General features: G+C 41.2%; 1 protein-coding gene across 3 annotated transcripts in view; it reads right to left on the bottom strand.

Moving 5' to 3' along the window:
* Positions 1–21420, bottom strand: part of SLC2A12 (solute carrier family 2 member 12) — a 30943-nt gene extending 9523 nt beyond the window's left edge. For 2 of the 3 annotated variants that reach the window (XM_078783461.1, XM_078783462.1), the window contains exons 1-8: positions 21234–21410; positions 20382–20430; positions 17241–17910; positions 9658–9712; positions 9181–9511; positions 8935–9072; positions 4440–4562; positions 3818–3950 (exon numbers count right to left, since the gene is read on the bottom strand). In XM_078783461.1, the coding sequence (XP_078639587.1) occupies positions 3818–3950; positions 4440–4562; positions 8935–9072; positions 9181–9511; positions 9658–9712; positions 17241–17910; positions 20382–20397 (1466 nt within the window). In that variant the 5' untranslated portion in view covers positions 20398–20430; positions 21234–21410. Of the gene's footprint in view, positions 1–3817; positions 3951–4439; positions 4563–8934; positions 9073–9180; positions 9512–9657; positions 9713–17240; positions 17911–20381; positions 20431–21233 lie in introns of all 3 variants that reach the window. The other variant, XM_068124758.2, reaches the window with a different exon arrangement.
* Positions 21421–23360: the final 1940 nt, after the last annotated feature.

The following is a 23360-nucleotide window of genomic DNA, read 5'->3' as shown; positions in this document are numbered from 1 at the left end:
TGCGGGATGCTGGACGGAATCGATCCCGCAGGTGACTTCGGACCATCTGCCTGGCCTGCCTTGCAGTGGTGACTCTTGGCCTCCCTGATCGAGGTCTGTCATCTGCAGAGTTGTGGAGGGTGTCTCTGTCCACCAGGGCCAATATCGTCTGGTGTGAACAGCCAAGGCGACGTTCCACCTCACGGTAGCTCAGTCCGCCTTGCAGCATGCCCAGGGCACGCTGCCGTTGATCCCTTGACAATCGTGGCATGTTGATTGAAATGCCCATTATGCACTGGCCTTTCTAAAGCCAATATCAAGACATCACGTGCAGCTCATTAAAATCATCCCGTACCCCTTGGCTAATCACTGACAGCAAAACGGCTGTTCAACAGCTGTGCTAAGAAGTGACCATTGAAGGTTCAAGTGACCATCCGTGACCGTTTTGTCTGACAATGGACACTATTGTCCACAAATAAGTTCACACATTTACTACACGCAGTGTTATTGTTGATATTTAAAGGTTTCAAAGGTGGTAAGTTTCTTTTGGGTTTCAGTATAGGTTGAAAAGTGCAAAACTAAATCCAAACTGAAATGCAAAGTTAATGGTATTAACGTTTCATCTCAGGAGCAAAAACTGTTTACAAATACAGGTACCGTACTCAAGAAAAGAAGGCCTTGAAACAGTTGTTGCAATGCTGGAGCTGTTTAGCTGGGCTTTAATTTCCGGTGTTGTAAGACGTCTGTTGCACAGACTGGTGACTCGGATTACTTGTCCTGCGATTATGTTGTGATTCTTGGTCGACCAGAACATTTTCTATTCACATTTTTACCAGTTTCATGATGTCGTTTAATGGCACAAGCAATTGTATTCACTGACACTTTTTACAATTTACAAGGATTGGCCTTCTTTTCTCAAAGTTACAATTGCCCGTCTTTTTTCTGGTGTTAGCTGAGCTTTGGCACCCATGTTCATGCAATCTGAAACACAAAAACACACATTCGATTGCATGGCTGGCCTTTCTGTAAACATTCTTTGCAACGCCTGGCAATTATAGGCATTGCACGTGATGAAGGAACGAAGCACAAACATTCATTCCACACAGAGCAGAGTATTTTTAAATAGCTTTTGCTCCTGAGATAAAACGTTAATAACATCAACTTCACGTTTCAGTTTGGATTTGGTATTGCACTTTTCGACCTACTTCCCAAAATTGCTTTAAACTTGCGTTTCACACAAGAAAGATGCATTGAAGCATGATATATTATAATCAGTAGATAAGCAGATACATCTTTGGTAAGAGTTTTGTTCACATCTTATGTTCATTTTGCACATTAAACAATAAAATAAAATAAAATGTTGGGTGTACCTGAACTTTTGACTGGTAGTGTAACTGCAGAGTGGCCACAAAGTTCCCATGCATAATAGTGTGTCCTCTGTTATTTATTTGTTTTATTTGTTTTCCAGGTATGGCTTCAGCATGATGGACACCAGTGAGTACACGATAGAAGAGAGACTGATTACTTGTGTTTGGGTCCATGAACGCGTGCGAGAAGGAGCAAGTTTTGAAGACATAAGGACAATATTTTTGCAGAGGTTCGATAAGCCTGCTCCTATGCGCGATACGATGCAGGTATGGGAGAAGAAGGCTTTTTCAACAGGGAGTGTCCTTGATTTGACTTGATTTTGAGCAAGGCTCTTCTGCAGCGATTTCCCACCATTAAATCAAGACAAAGCACATTTTTTTCGGATGAGAGTGCTATTTACCTCAACAATCGATCCATGGATGTTTATTTTTGGTGCAAAGGAAATTCTCATTTTATGAGTGAAATTGAACAGCATCCTCATGTCATGATGTGGGCAGCAATTTCGGAAGATCACTTGATTGGGCTATATTTTTTCGATACAAGTGTCAATCACACTACTTATTTGAACATGCTTCAGATGTGGTTTGTTCCACAACTGTGTGAGAGAGGTCTCAAGGCAACAGCTATCCTGCAACAAGATGGGGCACCAGCACATTATGCTCTCGCAGTTAGAGAATATCTCAACAACAAATTGGACGTGGATCTGAGATAGTGTGGCCTCCTCGAAGTCCGGACTTAACATGTGACAACTCGCTTTGGGGCATTGTGAAAGAGGAAATTTCTCATCTCCATCTAACAACAGTTGAAGACCTCAAAACAGCTGTCAGGAGCTGCTGTTATGACCTCCAACCCTCAACATGGAAGAAGATATCCAGAAGAACATGGAGAAAAATTCAAATTTGTGCAGAGAATGGAGGGGAGCATAAGGATAAATTCCAACTGAATTCTAATTGCATGCATAGGGACTTTGTGGCCACTCTGTACAAAGGCTCAGGCACTATAAAGTGATATTGAAACATTTTTATTTTCAGTTTCTAATTATTACTTTTTGGCTGAAACGGCTCTCTTATATTGAGGATATTCCTATAGATGCCATGTTTCTTTAAGCCAGTGATACATGCTTTATTACCTCTGCCCACCAAAGGTTGATGGAGGTTATGTTTTCACCCATGTCTGTCCATATGTCTATCTGTCTGTTTGTTTGTGACCAAAATATCTCAAAACGTTGTGGACGGATTTGGCCGAAATTTGGCAGAGATGTAGCGTACGTGACACCGACGAAACGATTAGATTTTGGTGAAGATCCAGATTCGGATCCGGCTACTAGAATTTTAAAAGTGATTCTTCACCATTGGGAGATAGGGCCAACAACGATCTCAAAAAGTTATGGATGGATTTGGACGAAACCTGTTGGACAGGTTGTGTGTGTGACAAAGAAGAATCGATTCAATTTTGGTGAAGATCCAGGTCCGAATCCGGCTAGTATAATTTTTTAAGTCATTCTTCACCATTGAGTGATATGGCCAACCAGGCGGAGGTATGCTCTCTACTGAGTGCCGTTCTAGTTTAGAATGTGCATTTATCAAGCATACGATTGGCAGATACGTACCATGTACAAACAGCAAAAGGCCAAAAAAGGACTGGCATGATTTCTGCCTTTACAACACAGCTCGATTGTTAAATTAATGTACAGCTTTGCAGAAAAAACAAATGAAGATCTATTAGAGACAAAACCGTTCCAATAACAGTATTATATTGGGCCTAAACAAAGCTGTAGCTATGTAGAGTCATAGTCCCATTTTTTGAAACATGCATCACAGAAACATATCCGAGCCTTTTTATCCACGTGCGGTGCATTTGTTAACTCTTGCATCAGACAAAGACTCCACTGTACTTCATGTAATGGCTCGAGTGATCACCACCAAGCTTCGTAGGGAGAGTGTGGGCACCATGGAGGGCAGAGAGGGGGTTAATAATGGGAAAAAGAGGTTATTAGCTTTAAAATATTTTGAGATTTAAGGAGGGATTTGCAATGAGAGGAAGGTAAATCTATTTTCATGACCAAAATGTTCAAGGATGGTATAGGCCCCATGGGGAGTAGAATCGGTGGAAGAGTGGATGTTTTGGTAAGGGGTAATGGTTAGTTGTGTTTGTTGTTGTCTTCATGACAGAGGGAGCTTAGCACATGGACACTTGGCACTTATTTTATTCTCCATCGACCTAAGGCTCTTGGAAGTGTTTGTACATAAATCACATGTAGGGCAAAGGCATGTCATACTTTCAAATAAATTACAAGACCATTAGTACAGGCAATTGAACAAGCATATGGTACGTGATATTTTAACCTGCGTTCGCCACATCAAGAATGAGAGGTTCCGATGAAAAGGCCAACCCACATTCAGGCAATAGTTTGTTTATGGTGGAAAGAAAGCACAATAATCAAATTCAAAATACACCAAAAAAGGTTCACCTCATGTGTTGGTCATTGGAAATCTCTTCCAAAGAACGTCCCTTCGTTTCCGGTACAGAGAAGTACACGAAGGCAGCAGCAAAAAGGCCCATAGTCGAATAAATTGCACATATCATGTGTAAGCCAATTGTCTCTGTGGGGTATGTCATATCATTTCAAGATTGTTCCATGGTAACGTGTCATTAATAAATGGCCCAAGCCCTCCTCCAAACCCCCACCTGCTTCCCCAAATTAAATCAATGAGCAAAAAGGATATATTGTCAGATTCCGCTGCAAAGTACAAATTCTCAGGGAGACATCTACAAATTACAAACTTGCCAGAAACAAGGGTGTAAGGAAGGTTGTTACTGTTGGAGGTAGAGCACAAGTGCCAATCGTGATTGTCAACAAGCCAATTTTTCCCTTCTCCAATCTTCTTCATCTTTTCATTTTAACACTTATATCAGTCACAATACTTTTTGGAATACCAATTACAGACAGTCGTAAAATAAAGAACATACTTGGCACAAACCATAAGGAGTCAAGCCAACAACCCATACAGGTCATAAAATCCATATTAGAAAAACACAAAGGTAAAGCAGAAAAAAAAACATATAGAGGGATTACACCATCAAACACTTACCCACAATGTCAAGGAACGAGAGTGAAAGGACAAGGTTGGTGCCCCAGTTTAAGGTGCTGGCCAATGCCATGGCTCGGCCCTTCAGTCCAATGGGAAAGATCTCACTGAGAACCACCCATGTCACTGACAGACAGAGGCAGACACACACACACACACATCTCGTTTTTTCATTTCTGTTCCTCACAATTCTACCTCTCTCTTTTATTCACACACACACACACACACACACACACACACACACACACACACACACACACACACACACACACACACACACACACACACACACACACACACACACACACACACACACACACACACACAATAACACGTTGGTGTTTCTTTGACGACTGTGAATATCTCTATTGTCTAACTTTATGAACATCCCTCGTAGGACAGCCAGCTTTAATGTGTTCAAAACGATATGATATACTCAATCATGAGGTTGGCATTACATCACAATGGAAATTTTAGCTGTGTTTGACCAGGCCAGGAATCTAACCCAGAACTATATAGCTCAGAGTTGATAGTGCTACGTACGATCTTAGCTATCTAGTACCTATCGCTGCATTGTCCTCCAAGCACCTTCACACTCTTACTGCCAATCTGCTATGAAAGGAGGTGATTAGAAACAAGGAAGCTTCATCCCAAGCAATCAAACAAGGGTCAGAGATTAATAGGGGATTGAAAGACAGCTCCGAAATCTACTTGAATACGTCGACTATTTATCCCGATATAGGCAGAGAAGGCCATATTTATTCCTGGATTTCTGACTTCCTCCACTCATGCAGTCATTGTGCTGCTATCAATAGAGCCCTCTCCTTGCCCCTTCAAGTGGAGGCAAGAGATCACCAAGCCAATGTTTTGGGCCCAGTCTTGTTCCTCATCTACAGTGCCTTCAGAAAGTATTCACACCCCTTGACTTTTTTCATATTTTGTTGTGTTACAGCATGAATTGAAAATGGATTAAATTGATATTTGTTGTCACTGATCTACACTTAATACGCCATAATGTCAAAGTGGAAATTTTTAATAGACATTTTTACAAATTAATCAAAAATGAAAAGCTGAAATGTCTTGAGCCAATAAGTATTGAACCCCTTTGCTATGACACTCCAAATTGAGCTCAGATGCATCCAATTTCCTTTGATCATCCTTCAGATGTCTCTACAACTTGATTGGAGTCTACCTCTGGCCAATTCAAATGGTTGGACATGATTTAGAAAGAAGCACACCTTTCTATACAAGGTCCCACAGTTGACAGTGTATGTCAGAGCAGAAACGCCATCATGAAGCCCATGGAACTGTCCGTAGAACTCCGAGATAGAATTATGAGGAGGCAGAGATCTGGGGAAAGATATAAAACAATTTCTAGAGTGTTGTAAGTTGCCAAGAGCACAGTGAGCTCCCTCATCAGGAAAAAGAAAGAATATGGAATGACCCACACTCTTCCTGGAGCTGGCCGTCCAACCAAACTGAGCAACCGGGCAAGGACCTTGGTCAGGGAGGTGACCAAGAACCCAATGGCCACTGACAGAACTATAGAGTTCCTTGGCTGAGATGGGAGAATCTGCCGGAAGGACGACAGTCTCTGCAGCACTTCACAAATTGAGGCTTTATGGGAGAGTGGCCAGACGGAATCCATTCCTGAGAAAAAGCACATGACAGCATGCCTGGAGTTTGCAAAAAGGCACTTGAAAAGATTCCGTGGTCTGATGAGATGAAAATTGAACAATCTGGCCTGAATGCAAAGCGCTACGTCCAGCAGAAATAAAGTACAGCTCATCACCCATCTAACACCATCCCTAATGTAAAGCGTGATGGTGGCAGCATCATGCCATGGTGATGCTTTTCAGTGGCAGGGACTGGGAGACTTGTAAGGATAGAGGGAACAATTAATGGAGCCAAATACAGGTAAATTATTGAGGAGAACCTTCTTCAGAGTGCAAAAGACCTTAGACTGCAGCAAATATTTATGTTACAACAGGACAATGTCCCCAAACATACAGCCAAAGCAACACTGGAATGACTTCAGAACAAGAATGTGAAAGTCCTTGAGTGGCCCAGCCTAAGCCCAGACTTGAATCCCATTGAGAATCCCATTGAGAATCTGCGGAAAGCCTTGAAGATTGCTGTTCAACAACACACCCCATCCGACACAGCTTGAGAGAGTTTGAGCAAATCTGCAAGGAAGAGTGGGAGAAACTCGCTAAATCCAGATATGCAAAGCTTATACAGACATACCCAAGAAGACCCGAAGCTGTAATACTGCCAAAGGCACTTCTACAAAGTATTGACTCATAGGGTTGAATACTTGTGTAAATTAGATATTTGTGTATTTGATTTTTAATTATTTTGTAAACAAAATTCGAAAAAAAAAAAGTTGCACTTTCACATTATGTGGTAGATTATGAAGTTACACAACAAAATGTGAAAAAGGTCAAGGGGTGTGAATACTTTCTGAAGGGACTGTATGTATATCAATGACCTCTCTGATGCTCTGGAAAACCCTCTCTTCCTTTTTGCAAATGACATCACATTGGCATACAATACCCAATTCTTCCACTATGTAGACAGATTGGATATGGAAATGATTAGATCCTGGTCTGATGAATGCAACATGTCCTTCAATCACAGAAAAAAACTCCGTCTCACACTATCACTGGAATTATCATCAAAATAATCCACCTACCTATATCCTTGGAATCAAACCTGAAGTATTAAGATCACAATACTAAACTGTCCTTTGAACCTAACATAACCTTGACGTACAAATAAAACCGTTGTTGGTTTGTCATTTTCCTCCATGAGGTAACTTTTATGCAAAACAAAAACAGCCAAACAATCATTTACTCTGATGAGCAAATATTATAAGGCTATCTATATGCACATGAACAAAAGTATGCGGCCACCCCTTCTAATTCGTGGATTCGGCTGTTTCAGCCACACCCATTGCTGACAGGTATATATAATCAAGCACACAGCCATTCAATCTCCTTAGACAAACATTGGCAGTAGAATGGGCCGTACTGAAGAGCTCGGTGACTTTCAACGTGGCACCATCATAGGATTCCACCTTTCCAACAAGTCAGTTCTTCAAATTTCTGCCCTGCTAGAGCTGCCCTGGTCAACTGCAAGTGCTGTTATTGTCAAGTGGAAACGTCTCGGAGCCACAACAGCTCAGCCACAAAAAAACGAAGTGGTAGGCCACACAAGCTCACAGAATGGAACCGTTGAGTGCTGAAGCACGTAGTGCATAAAAATCGTCTGTCCTTGGTTGCAACACTCACTACTGAGTTCCAAACCGCCTCTGGAAGCAACATCAGCACAACAACTGTTCGTCGGGAGCTTCATGAAATGTGTTTCCATGGCCGAGCATCCGCACACAAGCCTAGGATCACCATGCACATTGCCAGGCGTCGGCTCGAGTGGTGTAAAGCTCGCCGCCATTGGACCCTGGAGCAATGGAAACGCGTTCTCTGGAGTGATGAATCACGCTTCACCATCTGGCAGTCTGACAGACTAATCTGGGTTTGGTGGATGCCAGGAGAACGCTACTTGCCTGAATGCATAGTGCCAACTGTAAAGTTTGGTGGAGGAGGAATAATGGTCTGGGGCTGTTTTTCATGGTTCGTGCTAGGCCCCTTAGTTCCAGTGAAGGGAAATCTTAACGCTACAGCATACATTGACATTCTAGATGATTATGTGCTTCCACCTTTGTGGCAACAGTTTGGGGAAGGCCCTTTCCTGTTTCAGCATGACAATGGCCCCGCGCACAAAGTGAGGTCCATACAGGAGTGGTTTGTCAGGATCGGTGTGGAAGAACTTGACTGGCCTTCACAGAGCCCTTACCTCAACCCCGTCGAACACCTTTGGGATGAATTGGAACGCAGACTGCGAGCCAGGCCTAATCGCCCAACATCAGTGCCAGACCTCACTAATGCTCCTGTGGCTGAGTGGAAGCAAATCCCTGCAGCAATGTTACAACATCTAGTGGAAAGCCTTCCCAGAAGAGTGGAGGCTGTTATAGCAGCAAAGGGGGGACCAACTCCATATTAATGCCCATGACTTTGGAATGATGTTCGATGTTCGGGTTTCCACATACTTTTGGTCATGTAGTGTATTATATATGCAAAGGGGAAAGAGGAGGTAAATAAGAAAAGGATGAAAAATGTAGTAAGGAAAAAAAACGAGGTGGAAGGGAGTGGTGGGAGCAGAGGTATAGGAGGAAATAAAAGTAAAGGGAGGGGAGAGAAGGGGGAATATGCATGCATGGTATGTGTGGAGGAAGAGGAATAGATAATGTAAATGAGGCCAAACTCTGCAAAGTGAAAAAGTCAGAAAGCTTAAAAAGATCCAAATTGAATTTGAAATGTTAAAAGTATGTGTTATTAGTTATTACTGTTCTGTTAAGGGAAACAGAGTTTACGAAAGAAGGTATTGGTTTCGTTTTGCCGCGCCAGAAATTGGGATAAGATGCTCGCATTTTACTCACTTGTTCCAAAACCGAGTGAATAAAAAGCCTCAAAGCAAAGAATTCCCAGGAGGGCAAGCCAACTGGCTGAAATTGAAAATTCATCTTTTCCACCACCTTCATGTAATTTTCCTGACCATGAAATGTTTGACAAAGATCCTGAAATGAAAGAAGAAGAATTGCGTCAACAAAATTGAGACATAACGATAACGATAACCAACGATAATGTGTGTGTGTGTAACATAATAGTCAAGACTAGTTGCCTACCTTCATATGTACACACTCCAACACCTGCACCACTTTCTAATTTTCCAAACGCCGTCGCTACGCTGACCACTGCCACTGATACCGCCATTCCCAAGGTTCCGACCAAGAGAAAACACCGGCGGCCTGCACAGTCAACCAACACTGTAGCTAGCACAGCACAGCTAAACTTTACTGAGCCCAGACCCAGGGCTGCCAGTGCTGAAGCAGTTGGTCCAGCAAACCCCACAGCCCGAAAAACAGGCCCAGCATAATACAGCAACGTTGGTTGTCCACTCAGCTGTTGAAAGGCTGTCAGGCCACAGCCAATAGCGAGGCGGTAACGCATATTGTTCTGGAAATAAGGTGTGAAGATATTATTGGACAGAACAACACAGTCTCAACTTCTCTTTGCCTTCAATCCACAGAATCCCAGTGTGCTGATGTTGTGCAGGATGATTAAACAGCAAAACAATGCAAACATAATCAATCCAACCTCACCTTTGTTCCAAGTAAATCCCGGAAGGAGTATTGCTTTTCAATATTCAACGAAGCCCTAGGAAGAAAATAATACCATATTAATTATGTACAGTAAAACAATCAAAAGCCAATTTAACATGATATATATATGTGGAGGTAGAAAAAGCCATATCAGATAAGGAAGTACGTACAGGAGAGTCCAGTATTAATTATTTCTATACAAGACTGTGGCTCATGGAAGAGCGAGGTGATGGAGTGTAAAAAAGGCAACAAACCGACACTGGGGCCAGATTTAGAAACAATAAGCATGGCAAAGAATGAACAGAAAGAGAAGAAAAAGAGGAAGAGAGGAAAAACAGAAACCTGCAAGTAAGAGGGTCAGGTTAGGTTCGGTGGGGTGAATGGGGGAAGAAAGATTGAGGGTAGAATGGGGATAACATGAGATGGTGGTGCAGCATTGGCTTGAAGTCCTCAACGGAAGAGTGGGATTTAACAGCCTCAGGAAGGTGGTTCTACAAACAGAGGAAAAGAGGAATAAAAGAGTGGAGGCATATGGTACAACCTGGCATTTTGGAGTTTAACAACGAAGGGGTTGCTGGAAGATGCATGCATTGCGGATTGCTGGGGCGGGTCAGTAGGCTGAGGAAGCAGGTGAGTAGACTGGAGGAGAGGTGGTAAAAATAAATAAAACAAAGGCCACCAAGTAGTTTCGGATGCCAACTCAACAGGCCTTGTGCTTCGGCTTAATTATGAAAAATACTAACTAGAAAGCATCTCAAAATGGCAAAGCCCATCGGTGTCCGCTTTGTACACAAACTAAACTTAATGAAACCGACATTAAAAAAAATTATACATTTTATTCATTTGATTTTGATTTGCTCTCCATATTATTATAATAAAAGATTTTTTGAAGATTTTATGCCAAAAGCTCAATTGGTAAAATGTTATGGCCTGGACAGACACACTGAATCTCAATGGTAAATATATAAACACTTATGTGATTAAAAAATAAAGGGGCATATTGTGCTTGATGCGCTGTGGAGTGGCTAATAAGGGCTATTGATAGTCACCATGACTTTTCCCTTTCATATTTTGAGCTATTTTAATTATTTTCTCCATATTCTTATAATATAGGCCTGTTGAAAATTTCATGACAAAAGCTCCAATGGTTAAAAAAAATGTTATGGCCCGGACAGACAGACAAAAGTGATTGCAAAACCCCGTCTCCTGCTGCGTGGGGGAACGGGCTAATAATATTGAGAGCTTTTGATTCAATGAAATCCATGACAGACACATGTGATACAGGGGCACCATTCCTGCAGTACTAGGCTGTTAGTAAATTTAATTTAATCAGGGAATGATTTGTAATGGTGGAAAAGGCCCAGTCTGCGGCTGGCTTCAGAATCCTGCTTTGCTATATTGTCAGCCCAGGAGAGGTCAGGGCTTATGGTGAGGCCTACCTTTTCCAAAGTCAATCGACTGAAACTTTTCCAATGGCTGACCATAGAAATAGATAGGTAGATTTGTTTGATGATCTTTCCATTACACTAGGGTTACAAGGAACACATTAAAAGGAACATTTACTATAAAAACAATTTATACAAGCAGCAGTTTTAATCGACAGCCCAGTTTCAACGAACAAATTTTAACTCTATTCAAGGAAGAACGAAATGTAGATTTTTTTTTCATGAAATTAAAAAATCAAAACCCATTTAGCCACTATGTATTTAAATCAAGCCAGACTATTAGAGCCAGTTCATCAAGTTATATAGCCAAAAATGAGCTGAAGGTTATACAAAGTTGAATTGTATAATACATTTTCAGTTATATTTTGTTTGGTGCAACTACAGTGTACTCACATGGTAGGAATACAAGGAGCATCCTTTTTTGAGGGGGTGTGGGGGCTGGAGGAGGAAGAGGGTCCCATTATAATACAATTTTGATACAATGGCCAAAATGGTTGCAAAATGGAACTGGACTGAATCTACATCTACTTTGTATGTACCGTATATAGTGGGAATGGAAAGGGGAGAGGGGGAGTTGGGGGGGTTGGGGGGGGGGGTGGGGAGTGGAGATGCAGAATTGTGAGGAGTTGTTCGTACAGCTATCATATTCAAGTTAGTGATCGAGATACACATCACATCCAAACCTTCAGACTATTTTTTTTTAAACAAACATGTGACTTAATGGTCTATTAAAATCACACTTGAAATTTACAAGTATTTACTTACTTAAATAGCATCATAAAATGGGGTTGGCCTGTTTATCATTCCCTTATCTGGGCGCACAGCTCACTGTGCAGGGATCCTAGTTTACAACTCCGTATAACATCTTCATTTATCTGTTGTCTCCGCATCCACTTGCAATTAAATATAAGGTATACCAACATCTTCTTCTACATGCTCTTCTATATGCAATATAAATAAAAACTCCTCCAAACACCTTAGACACTCGCAAGGAAAAAAAAAACTAGACAATAACTGTCACCAAGCTGCAAGCAATCACCATACTGGGAGAACAGAAAAGTCATGCATATAGATGACTATATGGGTTTGTGAATAAAAACAAAATAAACAAACAGTAACAAACAAACTTCAATTTGCAAGTACTGTACATGTTAAAACAAAATGTCTTAGAGGTTTCATCGACAACATTCATAACAGGATAACCCACGTGCCAATAAATTGGAAGTAATTTATGAAAATAAGCTGATTTTTATAGAACCTCATAAAATAGCATGCAACAAGAAACTGCTATCAATGGTTAGTTTTTCATAATGTGAAAACCCACATGACATAGTTAGTTGTTTATAACATGAAATGTGAAAAAATACTGTACTTAATGGTGAGTTGTTCATAACATGAAAAATGGTTAGTTGTTCATAATGTAAAGAAATGGTTAGTTGGTTATAATGTAAATAAATGGTTAGTTGGTTATAATGTAAATAAATGGTTAGTTGTTCATAATGTAGAAAAAATGGTTAGTTGGTTATAATGTAAAGAAATGGTTAGTTGGTTACAATGTAAAGAAATGGTTAGTTGGTTACAATGTAAAGAAATGGTTAGTTGGTTACAATGTAAAGAAATGGTTAGTTGGTTACAATGTAAAGAAATGGTTAGTTGTTCATAATGTAGAAAAAATGGTTAGTTGGTTATAATGTAAAGAAATGGTTAGTTGGTTATAATGCAAAGAAATGGTTAGTTGTTCATAATATAAAAATAATGGTTAGTTGTTCAAAATAATGCTTAGTTGTTCATAGTATTGAAATAATGCTTAGTTGTTCATAATATTTAAATAATCCTTAGTTGTTCATAATATTGAAATAATGCTGAGTTGTTCATAATATTTAAATAATGCTTAGTTGTTCATAATATTGAAATAATGCTTAGCTGTTCATAATATTGAAATAATTCTTAGTTGTTCATAATACTTAAATAATGCTGAGTTGTTCATAATACTTAAATAATGCTTAGTTGTTCATAATATTTAAATAATTCTTAGTTGTTAATAATATTGAAATAATGCTTAGTTGTTCATAATATTGAAATGATTCTTAGTTGTTCATAATATTTAAATAATGCTTAGTTGTTCATAATATTTAAATAATGCTTAGTTGTTCATAATATTTAAATAATCCTTAGTTGTTCATAATACTTAAATAATGCTGAGTTGTTCATAATACTTAAATAATGCTTAGTTGTTCATAATATTTAAATAATGCTGAATTGTTCATAATACTTAAATAATGCTTAGTTGTTCATAATATTTAAATAATGCTTAGTTGTTCATAATACTTAAATAATGCTTAGTTGTTCATAATACTTAAATAATGCTTAGTTGTTCATAATATTGAAATAATTATTAGTTGTTCATAATACTTAAATAATGCTGAGTTGTTCATAATATTGAAATAATTCTTAGTTGTTCATAATACTTAAATAATGCTGAGTTGTTCATAATACTTAAATAATGCTGAGTTGTTCATAATATTTAAATAATGCTTAGTTGTTCATAATATTTAAATAATGCTTCGTTGTTCATAATATTTAAATAATTATTAGTTGTTGAAAATATAAATGGATAGTTGTTGTTCATAACAGAAATTAGTTATACATAGTATTAAAAATGTTAGTTGTTCATAGTATAAAAAATGTTAGTTGTGATAAAATGAAAATCCACGTGACAATAAATTGGAAGTATTTTTATGCTCCAATAAATAAGCTGATTTTCATACAACCTTGTAAAATATCATGCAACAACATGACACTGCTATAAATGGTTAGTTATCACCCTGAACTGTCTCTGTTTTAAAACATTTTTCTTATTATTACACATAAAACCTGACTTAGTGCGGTAATGGTTAGAGTGTCCACTCCACCAGTGGCTCGTTTGGAGTTTGCAAAAAAGCACCTAAAGGACTGAGACTGTGAGAAACAAGATTCTGTGGGCTTTCATGTGTCTTTCACTGAGGAGAGGCTTCCGTCTGGCCACTCTGCCATAAAGCAAAGATCGGTGGAGTGTTGCAGTGATGGTTGTCCTTCTGGAAGTTTCTCCCATCTCCACACAGGATCTCTGGAGCTCAGCCCGAGTGGCCATCGGGTTCTTGGTCACCTCTCTTACCAAGGCCCTTCTCCCCGGATTGCTCAGTTTGGCCGGGCGCCAGCTCTAGGGAGAGTCCTGGTTGTTCCAAACTTCTTCCATTTAAGAATTATGGAAGCCACTGTGCTCTTGGGAACCTTCAATGCAGCACAGATTTTTTTTTTGTAGGCTTCCCCAGATCTGTGCCTCGACACAATCCTGTCTCTGAGCTCTGCAGGCAGTTCCTTCGACCTCATGGCTTGGTTTTTGCTCTGATATGCATTGTCAGCTGTGAGACCTTATATAGACAGGTGTGTGCCTTTCCAAACCATGTCCAATCAATTGAATTTACCACAGGTGGACTCAAATCAAGGTGTGGAAACATCTCAAAGATAATCAAGAGAAATAGGAGGCACCTGAGCTAAATTTCAAGTGTCATAGCAAAGGGTCTGAATACTTAATGTCAATGTGATATTTCAGGTTTTTCTTTTTAATATATTTGCAAAACTTTCTAAAATCCTGTTTTCTCTTTGTCATTATGGGGTATTGAGTGTAGATTGATGAGGGAAAAAATGAATTTAAACGATTTCAGCATAAGGCTGCAACATAACAAAATGTGAAAAAAGTGAAGGGGTCTGAATACTTTCTGAATGCATTGTATATATATATATAATTATATATATAGCTTTGTCTTCATTTCCTCTTCAGAAACAATGCCACCAAAAAAGAGAAGACTACTTGGCAGATATACAGTACATCTCCATTCAAGGAAACAAAAAGCACACATAGAAGAAACAGAGACATTAGAATCCTCACCATCATGACAACATACTGCTCACAAAAATGCGACTGAGGAGAAACATGCAAAGAGATGTCATTTGAATAAAGACAGCCAACAGACTGCTAGACAACATGAGACCGAGGAGAAACCAAGCTCAAACAAGAAACTGAAGGCATTTGGCCTAACATTGCTGTGGTGCACCCAGGTTAATTCCTCCTTCCTGAGTCGGGTGGTCCACAGATATATGTAATATTTAATACTATTAATAATCCATGCTCCACAAGGCTGCCCTTGTTCCTATGTTTATAAAGATCGTATGAACCAAATATGAGGGCAATTGGAACTTGTTTAGAGGTTGCTCATAAAATAACATTTTAAATTTATCCTGTTTTTTCAGATGGCAGAAACTCGCAGCTCTTCCACAGTTTGGCTGCTGGGCAAGTCTGAAAAGGAAATAATATGTGGGGGACGACCAACCAAAGGACACACATTGCAGAAAATGGTGTACCATCACATACAAGAACACCATACAGTTCGTGAAAGTGCCAAACTTAGTGTGCAAGCTGTGTGTGCATACTGGGAGAAAGCACGAATTCCAGTGCAGAGAGTAGATTCCTGTGAGCGCCAACTTTTGAAGTTGTATGATGCCTACAAACTGGTAAAGAAAAATAGAACCAAGACATTCGAAAACAATAGAGTGAAGGAGCAGATGTTCAAAGATGATCTTCAATCCCTCTTCGATATCTCACCAAATGATGCGCTTGAGAAAATGACGAATGAAGAAGACAAAGCATTCCTTATCATGCAGCGTGAGGATCCCTCAAGTTCACGTATGGGATCTGTGGACAACACTCTGGCAGTGAAGGAGAACAGAAAGCGTATCAGGCTTGAGAATGAAGATAAAAGAAAGAAGAAACATGCTGCTGAGACTCGAACAGCAATGCAATCTGTTCCATCAACATCGGCTGTGGTTGATGATGATGATGAGTCTGAGATTGAATGCTCCGATTCAGGGGACAATGAATTCAAACTCCAAAGTCCATCTTCTGCCAAACAGGCGAAAAAGGCTCCCATCAAGGTGATCACTCCAGCAAAAGTGACAACTCTGGACAGAGTAAATCTCTCAGATTGGCGTGCTATGTTTGTGGCCAGTGGTTTTGCATAATCTCTTGGTCATACTATTGAAGACAAGTGCAAGCCAACAATAATAAATAATTTGAGTAATTGAAAATAGATAATTATCTATGAATTGATGTATGATGCTAAAAATTCTGTTTCTTATTATTCACTAAAATTTGTCAGCATTTTGAGCAACCTCTAAGTATTGTCCAATCAAGCTCAAATTTTCACCACAAACTCCTTTCTTCAATAGGAATAGGGACTGGCTTGTGGAGAAATGAAAATCCAATCTTCAAATTTATGGACAACCCTATTCCTGAGGGTTTATTAAAGTCTTAATAACCTGATGTTGACCAAGTGACTCAACTTGTTATTTATAAAATTTGTAAAAATCCTACTTTTTACATGTGCTATATGTAGATAACCCTTAAGGTGTTGCCCCAAAAGTCGTGGATTTATATTAACCATACCCTTTCAAATACATTTTATGCAAAGCTTTTGGGATTATAACACAAACTGTTTTGCACATGCAGCAGAGTGATATGATTAAAGTTTTTTCACATCAGATTACTGGTTTTACGATTCCCCTCCCTACCTTACACCTCCACCCTTCACAATATTGTAGCTGTGGAGGCATGGGGTGACGAATGGTAGACAGGTAATGAACTGACAATGGGGGGCAGTGAGAGTCCACAGTTGGACACAAGCAAAGGAATGAATGAACAGGAAAAGAGGAGAAAAAGGAGAGGAGTTAACAGCAACCTGCAATTAAGAGGGATTGGTTAGGTGTGGTTAACGAGGATATAAGATTATACTTGCAGGAATGTGAGATGACACGAGATGGTGGTGCATAGTCTGCTTGTAACCCTGCAGGGAACAGTTGGATTGAACTGCCAAAGGACGGCAGTTCCAGAAATGGGAGGAAGGAGGAACAAAAGACTTGGTGTGCAGCAGGCCTGGAGTTTGGGAGTTTAACCAGGAGGGGGTTACTGGAAGAACATGTGTATCCTGGTATTGCTTGGGAAGGTCAGAGTGCTGACAGAGCAGAGCAGAGGTGGTAAAAATAAAATAAAACTAATAACTACCTAAAATGCAAAATGAACATCTGTTATACAAATCTTATGACCTCATAGCCCTCAAGTCCTGAGCCACGTCCCGCCAGCCATGCAGTTTTCCCAATGCCTCTTCAGCAAGAATCTCTTGGCCTCTCAGTAGGAGTGTGCGTGGGCTGTCTGGCAGTAACATCACCATGATAGCTTGAAGCAGGGCAGGTACCGAAGCAAGTGCAAACATAACTCGCCAGCCCGACATTCGTTCTGCCAGGAAATAGCCTCCAGCATATGCCATGACCACACCAGCGGTTACGCCAATCTCAAAAGCAGCCACGAGCGCACCGCGTTGCTTCGCCGTCGCAATCTCAGCCACGTAGAGGCACGTCGTCACCGAGAGCAGCGCCACGGCAAAGCCTGCCAAGGCCCTTGCAGCAACCAGTAAAGAGAACGTTGGTGCAAGGGCAAGACCCATACTCGCTGTGGCAGAGATGCAGGTGCTGGCCACAACAGAGGCACGTCGTCCCATGCAGTCAAGTGCAGGGATGCAAACAAGAGCACACAGGAGTGCCCCCATTACGAGAGCACCGACCACCAGTTCCTGCTGCTTGCAACTCAGGTTAAAGGTGGTGCTGAGTTGCATAAGAGCACCTGATATCACCGATAGGTGATAACCAAATACTGCACCACCCGTTGGTGCCACCAACAAGCTTGCTACAGAGTGGAACCGCAACGGGTCATCATGTCCTGTGGAAAGGAACGCAGCAACATCGGTTCATCTCTCAGCAGCCAACCAAGCCCAGTTTTAACTACACATTATATTGAAGTTGTCCCTCTTCACCACACCCTCACCCTCCTGAACCCTACCCTCAATAAACTACAACTTGTGAGCTATCACAATATGCACAAAAAATAAATACACAAAGACGACATACAGACAGCACAAACAATGCATCATCTCAACCGACAATTAAACCACTAATCCTTTGTACTTACTGGTTTAAAGATGAACGGATCTTTCCTTCATGATAAGCTGTGTTAATTATAGACTGGTTCAGGGTACTTTCCAGGCAACACATAGTACATGTTTTGTCAAAAAAAAATAATCACAATTTAATGTACAGCCTAACAACATCTTGATTAGGAATGCAGGACAATATACCTTGTTAAACAAGCATTATGAGTATTGCGCTGCAATACATGTCCCCTACCGGCAGTCTGTCGTCCGGAAAACTGTTGGGGAAATTACCAAGGGTTATTTATCCACAGGTTCCGAATCGTTCCCAATCGCTAATTACCTCAGGACGGGCTCACCTGTGATTTGCACTCGGGACTTCGATTTATACACCTTGCAGACAGGTCAGCAGAAGCACAAGAAAATAAGTTTTTGATAAAGAAACTTTTGAGTCGCTAAATATTAGTAATTTATTATATTTTCCGGTTCACGATCAATGATCGATGTGCATACATATGTTGCTCGGCTTGGCTCCGCCCTTTCCGAAAGCGCACGCTGTGTCGTGCTGTTGAAGTTCACGAGACGAGGCTGAGGGCGCGCGGTGCGGCTCGAGGAGAACTCTAGAATAAACAAGAGATATCCATTTTTTAAAAATATTTTCGTTTAATTAACGATACCTGCCAAACCACGTGCCCTATCGCAAATTCCAAAAGGACCTTTTAGTAGACTGACATGCTGAACAGATCTGTAAAGTTTCCCCTCGATTGGATCAAAAATGAGGGAGAAGCTCGGTTTTAAAGGTTCATGCTTAAAAACGTCATAACTCTGAAACCATGTGACGCATGACGTCATGCTCGCTGACTTTTTTGTTCGTCATGGGCATGCGATCCTGCCTGAAAAGTTTGGCCTCGATCTGTTCAGCCGTTGCAGAGAAAAAGGGGTTTTTGTGTTTTCATGAAAAACAATATGGCGGCCGAACCACGTGACCTGTGACGTCATAATTACCATTAAAATATTCTACAGACCGCGTCCCTCCTACGGTGAAAATTTGATCTCAATCGGTCCAATTTATTGCAGAGAAAATCTTTTTTAAAGGAAATTAAAACTTAAAATGGCACCGAGTTAAGGATCATCAGAATTATCAGAATTCCCAAAGTTCAAAGTTCCATAACTTTGTCAAAAATGATCGAAACGTCGTGAAGTTCGAACTTGACCTGTATCTTATCATGAGGAAACCATGTGGAAAGTTTGAAATCTTTAGCGTTAAGCGTTTAGAAAAAAAGTCCGGAAAACTGTTCTTTGCGTGACGGACTGACGGACTGACGGACGGAGGGACGGAGTGCAAACCTATAGTCCCCTCCGGTGTACACCGGTAGGGGACTATTAAGGAGCTGGTGAAGTGGAGGTGGGGGGGGGGGGCGGTTAGGAAATTGAGACTAAGAGAATGATGGAGAGGAAGGAAGAACGAGAAAAGGAAGGGTGGGGAGAAAAGAGAAATGAGGCTGGGTATGAAATACGAGTAAGGCGAGGAAGGGGAATAGGGATCCTATGTGGAATGTCGATTGGGATGGGGAAAGAGGGAATACTTAAATTCTGCCATTTCTACCTCAACCACCGAAGGTCTCTTTGTCTGTGAACAGGATATCAAAAAAAGTTGTGGACGTATTCAGACAAAACTTGGTGGCAGGTTGTGTATGTGACAAGGACGAATAAATTCGATTTCATTGAAGATTCAAATCCGGATCAGATAATTTTTAAAATTCTAAGTGATTCTTCACCATTTAGTGATAGGGCCAAAAACCATATATAGCATGATATTTCAAAAAGTTGTGGACGGGTTCTGACAAAACTAAGCAGATGAGTTGGGTAAGTGACAAGCCAATTAGAATTTGATCTGGCCTGTCAAAATCAGGCCTGAATCCAGATCTGGCCTATCAGTGGGACACAAAACATAAATTGTTCAGCCTGGCGGAGATATGCGCTCTACCGTGTGCCGTTCTATCTTATCTTTCCATATGTAATATGTAAATAAGTCCAAATTAAACTCAATTCATAATTCTGATCCTAAACATATCTAAATGTACATTTAGATACACTGACATGGGAGTAGATACAGACGAGGAGGACGAGGAGGGGACATCTCACAAAACATTCAGGGATTCAGAAGGAGATGTTATACCTTCTGATTGTTAACTCGAAGTAACCAAACTCAAAAGACCTTTAGGCCACATGCCGGTCGACCTTGTACACTCGCAGTGCTTACCGTCAGCCATTGCCATCGGACGTGAATCAAGGGACCTGATCTTCTGTATCTAGAGGAAACAATGAGAGGAAGTTCTTTGTAGTGAAGAATTAGTGAGAAATATATTCCATCATCACATCCAACAGACGTCATCGTGGCATTAGGATCACGTGACGTTAACATTGCATATCCACGTGACGTTTTGTGAGAGAGGTGTGGCATGTTTGATGGATTGAAGGAGTATATTCGGCTTATTTCAAATTAATCGGATGAATTCCAGGGCAAGGGACGTTTAAGGAGGGGAGCAGTCGAAATGTCCCACTTTTGCGTACGTTATTTGTAAATAACATACATATTAGCAGTTTGGAAGTAAATGGCTCGGGGATAGCTTCTGGGTCGATACCTTGGATAAATTGCAAATACCATTCCCTCTTTAGGGACATAGACAAGACATCTTATGACTATGAGTGAACATAGCCCGTAAGTCCATGCTTCCGAGGGTCTCTGCCATCCATGTCCGTGCAGCGCGCAAAGGTCGTGCGGTGACGGTACGTTCGGCACACACATGAAACGACCCGTGAACACTCAGCACAGCTTACACGTTACAGGTGGAGCCGCGCCGTGCGCACACCGCGGTACATACATGGAAACTCCACGAGATGACGCTCACCTGCATTTTAAAAAACCCCCCCAAAAAAAACATTCACTTATTTATGTCACGGAATTGCACGGACCGGAACACGTGATCAAAAAGTTATAAAAGTTTTCGCAGGTAAAGTGAGAAAGTTCTCACAAAATCGCGTCATTCAGATCACGGTGCATCGTCTAATTGTTTCCGTGCTCGAAGTGCTTTTCCGATACGTTTTCACTTACGTGTCCCGTCCGTGCGATCCAAACGTCGATCGATCGTTCGACCGATCCGATATATAAATCGATTATTCGATCGTTCTAAGCTGTCGGAGGGCAGCGCACGACCTTTTCTCATAATCATGGATCCTTCGCTCTCAGTGGCCAACACAGTACATCGCACGATTAGTTCATTCTTTTCAATTTACTTTCTACTTCCTCTTTCTCTCGCTCGAAAACTTTTGGAAGTAACTTTCTGTTAAGAATCGATTCGTGCTGAAAGCTTCGAATGCATTACTATATAGATAAGAATTTAACTTTTAAAATCGAGATGATGAGGATTTTATCTTTTAAAGTTTAAAATATATATATAACGACAAATCAGATTTAATAAGAGTATTGTTGGTATAAGTTAATGTTTTATTCCACCTTCAGGTTTACAGGTAGCCAGGTAGGCCACCGTCTTCTCTCCCACTCTTAATTAAATAATTCACCAACTACACAAGGAACTTTGACCCAAGAGACCATTTGACCAATCGAGCCTGTGCAGCTGTGCAACGTAATTTATATACATAGTTGTTCCTCAAAATCCCCCTACATTGGGCGAGGCCGACCATTACCGAGTTACTGCTCCTCCACCGCCCTCTCTCACCAGACCATCTCTCTCCACGCTCCATCATCACCACGTTAATTCTTACTAATGCGTCTTGCCACGACATTCATGGGTCTCTGCATCGGGGCAATTTGGGTCTTTAACCACACGAGGGCAGCACTCTTACACAGAATCAGTGCGACTTGATTTTGAAGATATCGTTTATCTTACATTCCAGTGCCTCGTCCATTCATACACTATCAGTATCAAGACTATCAGTTATAACTAAAAATGAGAAAATTATTTAAAAAAAATAATTCAAATATACAAAAAAATGAATCACAGAAGTTCCACTTTTTCAAAGATATTTGCACCTGACAGACTGAATGACAGTTTGATGCAGTTTTTTTTTACGGCGTAGCCCATAGGGCAATGCCGTCTGGAACAGCGTTTGTCTGTCCATCCGTCCGGAGTATGTATGTTTGCATGTATGCGTATGTAAGAATGTATATGTGTATGTGTGTATGTATGTATGTATGTATGTATGTAAGAATGTATATATTGTTGCGGATCTGTCGCCGGCCTTCTCCCCTTACCAAGGGGGGATTAGTCCCCTTGTCTTGACTGACCTGGCGCGACCCGGGACCTATTACGTCCCTTCCGGACAGCGCTAAATAGGGTTTCAGGACCAAATTCGCTGTTACCTAAGTACTAGCACTGCCCTGGAAGCAAGGAAATAAGCCCAGCACGAACCACGTGTGTTGGTGGTATGCCGAGCGGTTGCGTACACGTGATCCGCGCTGTTATTAATTACTAGACCCCGATTCAAGCGGTTCTATTCGTACCACGCTTAGTCAATGGCGAAATCACAAAGACGATCGAATTGGGAAAGAAAGGAAGAACAAATGGTTTAATTACTATTACACGTATGTACAGTACAGGATGAAGAGACACAAAGCAGCTTATACAGTCTTATTCTTAATACCCAGGACAAACGGGCCCGTCTCACACACACACTCACACGGGGATTGCAGATGGCAGGACGATGTTCAGCGCGTCCAGGGATGGCTCCCGTGCAGCTCTCTCGGTCCCTGGCACGTCCCTTGGAGATGGAAGTAGGTGAAAGCAGGAGCTCGCCGCGTGTCGTCTGAACAGAGCGGGTTATCACGGGGTGAATGGTAGGGAGCGGACTTTGGCGTGGCTGGCGGTTATTCACTTGCAGCTATGGCCGCGCTTACTCGCGTGGCTGGAAATGCGCTATATGCATTATCGGCGCTTCTGGCTGCGCCCGCGTACTTGTACAGTTCAACGCCTCTTCTTCTCTCTCTCTGCACAAGTCCTCAAACCAATCCTTTATGAGCAGGTCCTTTTGCCACTGCCATGCGCACGCGAGTCCTCTTATCAAGCGCCCTCTCTGCAAGTCCTTTGCAACGCGCTTATCCTCTGCCAGTCCTTCTCAATCAAGTGTTCCCGCGCTCGTCCTTTTCGAGCAAGTCTCTCCCAACACGTCCTTCTGAGGGCTTTGCGCAGTGGGTTATATAGGCACGCCCCGCGAACCTTCT

This window comes from Myxine glutinosa, chromosome 8 (genome assembly GCF_964187855.1).
Source record: "Myxine glutinosa chromosome 8, kmMyxGlut1.1, whole genome shotgun sequence".
Classification (NCBI taxonomy): Eukaryota; Metazoa; Chordata; class Myxini; order Myxiniformes; family Myxinidae; genus Myxine; species Myxine glutinosa.
Note: the sequence above shows the minus strand (reverse complement) of the source record. Positions and strands in the feature narration are given on the sequence as shown.